We start from the raw sequence: 8477 nt of genomic DNA on the forward strand, positions 1-8477 counted from the left end.
AGGCCAAACTCACCAACTTCGCCAGGGCACAACACATGCATCAACCAGACGAAGCCAGCCCTACTAACTTTGCTAAGGCACAAGATAGACCAGATCGGCCTGGCAAAACCAACCCTGCCAACTTCGTCAAGGCATGGGATTACATGCTGTTGAGGGTATGCTCGTGAATGTTTCTTTAGGGTTACGGTTAGTGATCGGGATCTCTATAATAGCAAAGCGGGCTAGCACATTTTGCGAAAAATACAATATAAAGAGAGAATAGAAAAGGATGATCCCATCTAGAATGTTTTTGGCAAGTTATCCGTAGACCGTTCAGAATGCCATCACCGTCAAGGTTGGTACACCCCCTTGCACCCTTGGTGAGGCCATAGGTTGAATAGGGGGCATCTCAGCTTAATTGTCTCGGATGTTCTCGGTGACAAAATTAATAATCTGCAGTCTAATGGTAAAATGAAAATCTCATCATCAGTTTTAAGGAGATCATTTTTCTTTCATTTTCATACACATGTAATTTAGCTAACCGTTGATCCTAATTGGCAGGGTACTGCACGTTTATCACTAGGAAGCCCTGCTCGAGGTATCAATATGACAGACCATGTGTTATTCGAATTCAAACTTTGCATACGGATTGAAGACGAACCTGACGAGGGGCCAAAAGAGGAGCTTCTAATTGAAGGGTGTACTGAGTTGAGCAATATGTTCAGACCATCATTTGTTGAAACCCAACGTCTTTATGGAGAGAAGTGTGGATTGGACCTGAAGTTTGCCATACTGAACAGCGCAGTTCAAGCAAAGATTGATGTTGAGATAGTTTACGCTCCTGCATGTGGCCTTATCCTGAATCTGTATGCCAAGACGAGTGGCTTCAGGGATATTATCCGCCTATTTCATGGACGTTCAAAAGCCGGCGGTAGATTCAGTTCTGTTGTGGGTGTTTTGATAGATAGCTACCTTGATGTTTGCATTAAAGGGTCTTCCAGAGAGGGTCTTTGTCAGAGGTCGCCTCAAGACGGTTGTGGTCTGTCAGCGCTAGTACCCTACCACTGACAAGCATCAAGGATGGAGAGGCTGGGCCATCGACTGACTGAAGTGGCGGTGGACTGTTGGGCCAACATACCTGTCGTGAGGCCCATGTAATAGGGAGGGGTATAATACCCAGTTTGGCTAGCGGTGGAAGGCAGCGAGTGTAATCAGATCTCGATCCCCTCCTTCCTCAAGTTCTTCCTTCCTCTCCAAGCTGTATCTCTCCTCTCCAATTCTCCTCTCCAATTCCTCTCAACTACTTGTAACCATGAATTCGTATACTTGATTGTGAGCAGAGAGTTCTGTCCATCACAGTTGGTATCAGATTTGGGTCGATCGGTGGCGGGATCGGGCTCGGCGGCGGTCGGGTTGGGTTCTCTCGTAAAATTCCCGTCCGCTAGCTGGGTCTGTGGCGGCGGTGTGTGGCTGCAGTTCCGGTGCGGCACGGGCGGCGTTTCAGGGCGACGGAGATTTATTCGGCAGCGGATCGAGCGTGACTCACGGTTGCACACAGATCTCCTGTGTGTGTGAAATCCCGGTGAAGCTGCTTGATTGGCGCTGCAGGGCGGCGGCAAGGAGTCGGTTGCAGAGGAAAGAGTTAGCGGCTGCTGTAAAACTCTCTGGTACTCGCCGATTCGTGGTAGGCGGTGAAGCTGGCGACTGCGGCACCCCCCAAGCCTAATCAGCAGACGCGTCTCGTGGTGGACGCCATGGAGACGATCGAGGCTCGGGTTGGTGAGCAGTTGCAGATGCTACAGAACATGGGCGACAAGTTGAGTAAGCTCGATGATCTCTTTCGCCGGTTGGATTCCTTTGATCAACAGTTTGCAACGCAAGTAGAGCAGATGCATATCGTGTAGAATAATGTCAGTCTCATGATGAAATCGATTGGAGAAATCAGACAGGAGCAGGCAGCGGCTGCTCGAGAATTGGGTTCTAAGCAATCCCCTCAGGGTTCGTTGGCAGGCGATGGAATCCTGGGTACGCCACCGCAGCAGGGGCGCCCACCCGTTCCACATGTTCCACCACCAGTGTTTGTACCTCACACTGTACATCACGAAGCAGAGCATTCGGGGATAGAGCTCCAGTCGAAGAAAACATGGATGCCGAAGATGGATTTCCCTCGCTTTGAAGGGGAAGATGTCCGCATTTGGCTTGATGGGTGTGAGGCATATTTTTCTCTGTATGCTATTCCTGAGGAATTCAAGGTCACTTCAGCTACATTGCATCTGTCAGGTGATGCAGCCAATTGATTTCATGCTTACAAGGCCTTGCATCAATGGCCATGCTGGAATGAGTTTCGGGTGGCTGTCATGCAGGAGTTTGATTTGAATGTCCATCGCACAAAGATGCGAGCTCTTCTGTTACTCAAGCAATCTGGATCAGTAGCAGAGTACAAAAGGGAGTTCACCCAGTTGGTGTATCAACTTCTGTTATATGAACCGACAGTGAGTGACACATTCCTGGTGACACGGTTCATCTTAGGCCTCAAAGAGGAACTCCGGGCTGCTGTGGATATGCAGATACCAGCCAACGTCAGTGAAGCAGTGTCGTATGCACTTATCCAGGAAGAGATTGTCCAACGTGCTCGCTCCAATAGAAGTGTTGGCAACAGACATGCATTCTTCAAGCCTGACACTCGTCTAAACACACCACCTGCTGGAGAGTTGTGGAAGGCAAGACAACTGAAGGAGTATAGGCGCACTAATGGCCTGTGTTTCAGTTGCGGTGAAAAATACACACCGGGTCATATTTGTGTGAAGCCACCTACTCCTACTGCAGTCATGGCCATGACTAGTGCAGCTGAAGCCATTTTGTCGGATGAAATACTTGATGCAGTAGAAGAACAAGAAACTGCTTTGCAAGAAATGCACTTGTCTGTCAATGCCTTGTCTGGAGCTGATCACCCTAGAACCATTCGCTTGCGAGCTCTTATTGGCAACCAGGTGGTGTTAATCCTTTTGGACTTGGGCAGCACCCATAGTTTCATGGACTCAGCTCTACTGCCCAGAATTCAAGTGACACCTCAGCCACTCCCAAAAGAAATGTCGGTCACAGTAGCTAATGGGGAGAAACTAGTATGCAATTCAGAGGTACCACAGCTCAATTGGTGGATACAAGGGCAGACATTTGAATACGACTTAAAGGTCATTGACTTGGGAGGCTATGATCTCATTTTGGGCATGGATTGGTTGGAGGCTCAAGGGGAAATGATTTTTCACTGGAAAAACAAATGGATACAGTTCAACCACAAGGACAGTATGGTTAAGTTGTAGGGCATAACCCCACAATTGACAGAGGACATCAAGGAGGTCACTCTCGAACAAACCTTGAAATGGCACAAAGGAAATGACGTTTGGGCAGTAGCACTGATACATCCGGTGTTTGATAAAAAATCTGACAATGTTCCAGCCCCAGTGCAACCATTGTTGCAGGAATTTGCAGATGTATTTAAAGAACCTACTGAGCTACCTCCCTCCAGAACTCTAGACCATGCTGTACACTTGTTACCAGGGTCTGCTCCTGTCAACTCCAAACCTTACAGATATTCACCACTACAAAAGGATGAAATCGAAAGGCAAGTTGCTGAAATGCTAAAAGCTGGCACTATCACCCCTAGCCTTAGCTCTTTTGCTTCTCCTGTCTTGTTGGTTAAAAAGAAAGATGGCACTTGGCGGTTTTGTGTTGACTACAGGAAGCTAAATTCAATCACCGTCAAGAGCAAATTTCCCATGCCAGTAGTGGATGAGCTTTTAGATGAACTTAGTGGCAGTAAATGGTTTTCCAAAATAGATCTCAGGTCAGGATATCATCAGATCAGAATGTTACCAGAGGATGAACACAAGACAGCTTTCAAAACTCACAGTGGACACTATCAATTTAGGGTGATGCCCTTTGGACTTACCAATGCCCCCTCTATCTTTCAATGCATCATGAACTGGATTTTTGCTGCTTACAATAGGAAGTTTGTGATTGTATTTATGGATGACATTTTGATCTTTAGTGAGACCCTTGAGGAACATCTGGAACATCTTAGAATTGTATTCCAGACATTAAGGGAGCACCAATTCTTTGCAAAGAGTACCAAATGCACTTTTGCCCAGCAGCAATTAGACTACTTGGGACATATCATTTCTGACAAGGGAGTACAGACAGATCCTGAGAAAACTTTGGCTATGGCTCAATGGCCCACTCCTCAAAATGTCACTGAACTCAGAGGTTTTTTGGGGCTCACAGGCTATTACAGAAAGTTTGTGCAGGGATATGGCATCATTGCCAAACCACTGACTCAATTACTGAAGAAACAAGCTTTTATTTGGTCCCCTGAAGCTCAGCAAGCTTTTGAGAACCTTAAGACATGTATGATGACTACTCCTGTGTTAGTACTGCCTGACTTTGAGCAACAATTTTGCATTGAAACAGATGCATGTGCTACAGGAATTGGAGCTGTACTCACTCAAGGAGGCCATCCTGTTGCTTTTTATAGCAAAGCTTTGGGCGTCAAGAATCAGTCTCTGTCTATCTACGAAAAGGAATTTCTAGCAATTATGATAGCGGTTGAGAAGTGGAGAGCTTATTTGCAGAGAGGTCCCTTTATTATCAAAACTGACCATCAAAGTTTGTGTCAACTGGAAAATCAGGTACTTACAACAGATGTCCAGAAGAAGGCCATGACCAAGCTTGTGGGGCTGCAGTTTCAATTTCAATATAAGAAAGGCACGGACAATGTAGCAGCGGATGCTTTATCCAGGGTGGGGCACTTACTAGCAGTGACCACTACTTATACTAGCCAACCTGTGTGGCTACAGGAAGTGATTAACTCTTATGAAGTGGATCCTGAGGCACAGGCACTGCTCCAGAAGTTGGCTATTTCTGATAACGATACAACAAAGTATTCTTTGGAAAAGGGTGTCATCAAACATCAGGGCAGAATTTGGATTGGAGCAAATCAAGCTCTAAGAACTAAACTGATTTCTGCTTTTCATGCAAGTGCTGTGGGAGGGCATTCTAGCATTCAAGCTACATATTACAGAATTCAGAAACTGTTTGTGTGGACTGGGTTGAAGCAAGACATAGTTGATTTTGTCCATCAGTGTGCTGTCTGTCAGCAAGCAAAACATGAACATGTTAAATCCCCAGGTTTACTTCAACCACTTCCTGTCCCTGAAGGGCCTTGGCAAGAAATCACCATGGATTTTATTGAAGCTCTACCCAAATCAGAAGGTTATACAGTGATTTTGGTGGTGGTGGATAGACTGACCAAGTATGCTCATTTTATCCCATTGAAGCATCCCTTTTCTGCTCCAGTCGTCGCCAAAGCCTTCCTACATACTGTGATAAAACTTCATGGACCACCTCATACCATTATGTCAGACAGAGACAAGATTTTCACTAGCCATTTCTGGAAAGATTTGTTCAAACTATGGGATACTAAGTTGCTTATGAGCACTGCTTATCACCCTCAAACAGATGGCCAGAGTGAAAGAGTAAACCAATGCTTGGAGATGTTTTTGAGGTGTGCAGTCCATGATACTCCAACAAAGTGGCATGCTTGGTTGCCTTTGGCTGAATTCTGGTATAATACCAATTTTCATTCAGCTCTGGAGTGCTCCCCTTTCAAGGCTCTGTATGGCTATGAACCTACATATGGTGTGTTTCCCACTTTGCTTCAATCAGACAATATAGATGCGGAACAGTGGCTCAGGGACCATCAAACACACACTGCGGTGTTGAAAGCACATTTACTCAAGGCTCAGGCTAAGATGAAGCACTATGCTGACAAGAACAGGACACCTAGGGTCTTCTCTGTGGGTGAGGCAGTCTACTTGAAATTACAACCTTATGCACAACACTTTGTGGTGAATAGACCCTGTGCAAAACTGGCCTACAAGTACTATGGACCATTTGAAATATTGGAGCAAATTGGCCCTGCCGCGTACAAGCTTCAACTGCCTGCAGAAGCTCAAATTCATCCAGTTTTCCATGTGTCTCAACTTAAAGAGTTTGTGCCAGACCATACACCAGTTTTCACTACTTTACCTGTTCCAGTTGACCTCTCCAGTCTCGATGTGGCGCCAGGCTCTATTTTGGACAGGAAATTGGTGAAGAGGGGCGATACTGCTCTTTTGCAGGTTCTGATACAGTGGACATGGTTACCTGTGGAAGCGGCTACTTGGGAGAACTATGACACCATCAAGATACGCTACCCTACTGTTCCAGCCTGGGGACAGGCTGAAACTCAAGCGGGAGGCAATGTCAGCGCTAGTACCCTACCACTGACAAGCATCAAGGATGGAGAGGCTGGGCCATCGACTGACTGAAGTGGCGGTGGACTGTTGGGCCAACATACCTGTCGTGAGGCCCATGTAATAGGGAGGGGTATAATACCCAGTTTGGCTAGTGGTGGAAGGCAGCGAGTGTAATCAGATCTCGATCCCCTCCTTCCTCAAGTTCTTCCTTCCTCTCCAAGCTGTATCTCTCCTCTCCAATTCTCCTCTCCAATTCCTCTCAACTACTTGTAACCATGAATTCGTATACTTGATTGTGAGCAGAGAGTTCTGTCCATCACATGGTCTTGATCAGAAGCTGCCCTGTTATACCTGGACAGGCAGATTTGATGCATGCTATCATGGAACAGTGGTTGAAAAGGTGAAGTTTGATAAATTCACTACGATTTCAGTGAAAGTGACTTGGAGTATGGTAGATGAAGAATGGCGCATCCGATATGCTTAGAACGGAGCTTCTATGTTCCGGTAAGAAAAGAACTTCTATTCTAGTGTAAGCACAAAAAGGATTTTTTGCTGCGCTGCAAAACTATTTGCTACTAGTATAGTGTCTTATACTCTGTTAAATGTGAGATATTCTTTAAAACTGATAAGTGAGAGAAACTAAACTCTACTACATTTGTTTAAACGTAATTTTATAAGTTCAACACATCCGATCTGCCATTTCCTGTGGAGTTGACAACTATAAGTAACCATGACTAGGCAGAAGTATGGATGCCTTATTTTTGTTTAGAAATTGGCACTATGCTTGTTAGATGAGATCTCACATGAATATACATGTACCAGGGCCAGAGGAAAGCTGAGTACAATATATATCTGACCAAGTATGGGTGGTTTGCTGATGGAATACAAATACATATACCAATGCGAATATGGAGCACTATATATGTATATATGTACAATTGTAATGCAAATGTGGAGTACAATACTACAGTACGTACTATAGTATATAGAGGCTAGGGAATGACGAGTAGTAGAAATTACTTTTCACTCTTAATGAAGGAGCCTAACACCTGCTGCTGCTGCTGCTCCGGCCACTCCCGTACTCGTCCACCCCACTTATCCCATTCCGTTCTGGACATGATTCTTAAGGTGGTAGCAGCCTTCCTGACATTCTCTGGTGTATTTCCCTCTAGGGTAAAACTCATTTTTCCTTTCACGTGGTGATAAAAACCCTTGCTCAAATCACCCCAGTTCCTAATTAGCAGTTTACTGTTGTCTTGCCCAACAGTATTCTCCTTATCCATATGAAGCAGAGCATCATAGCTGATCTCGTAGATGGGAATGAACCTGGGACCTTCAAACAACATCACAATGAATAACCCAATGGAGTCATTCTCTTTGACGAGGTCCTTGCTCAGCAGTCTTTCTCCATAGGTTGCCAGAATGCCAGGGTGTGGAAGGCAGACTTCAACCGATGATATCCCACCTTGAAATCTGCAAGCTGACATGACAGCAGCTTAGGGTACATGCCAGTAGTGTGGAGGGAATCAGACTTCCTCATTATCTTCGACTCTTTGTCATCAACCTCAAAACGATCCCCACTATTGTTCACAATGCCCCTAAACCATGCTTGAAATTTTGTGCCGACAAGTTGCAGACTCTTCTTGCCATCTGTGACTTCTATTACGTACATACCAGATGGTGTATGGTTTTTCTTTGGAGTCACAGGAACTGTCGCCTCCTTGCCTTCCACAGTAACAGTAAACTTCACATCCGTTTCTTTCGCCATGTGACTCCTGATGGCTTCGACACATGTTTTGTAATTCTCGGCCAACTTGTTGTCATCACTGATGTCAAATGTTGCAATTGGAGCTGGTATAACCTATATTAAAAATGACTTGCACAATTTAGACAGAATCTAGAAGCAACCACATCTTTGGGTGATAAACTCATCAATGTGCTGTATAGTAATAATTGCGTATACCTCCAGAATGCCGGTTGCCATGGAATTGTTCGTGGATGCTCTTCCTTGTAATATATCCTGCGCACAAAAATGATAGCAGTAGAACGAAATTCAGAGATCGCCTGAAAACTGATTGCAGCTCATCAACCTTTTGTTTCAGAGAATATTAGCAGCAGTTTCCTAATGATTTGCATGCACTTGTTCGTTTCTGTTCTATTTTGCATAATTTGTACCCTATCATCACCAAAAACATTGCTTACATT

At 45.1% G+C, this 8477-nt stretch overlaps 1 protein-coding gene across 1 annotated transcript in view; it reads left to right on the forward strand.

Annotated features, from left to right (window-relative positions):
- LOC147970474 (uncharacterized) overlaps nt 1–6756 on the forward strand; it is a 36587-nt gene extending 29831 nt beyond the window's left edge. The window contains exons 4-5 of the mRNA XM_087523455.1: nt 541–1032; nt 6607–6756. Of these exons, the coding sequence (XP_087379581.1) occupies nt 541–1032; nt 6607–6756 (642 nt within the window). The remainder of the gene's footprint in view (nt 1–540; nt 1033–6606) is intronic.
- The last annotated feature ends 1721 nt before the right edge of the window (nt 6757–8477 follow it).

The sequence above is a fragment of the Triticum urartu genome, chromosome 5A, assembly GCF_056163025.1.
Source record: "Triticum urartu cultivar PI428250 chromosome 5A, HENAU_Tu73, whole genome shotgun sequence".
Lineage (NCBI taxonomy): Eukaryota > Viridiplantae > Streptophyta > Magnoliopsida > Poales > Poaceae > Triticum > Triticum urartu.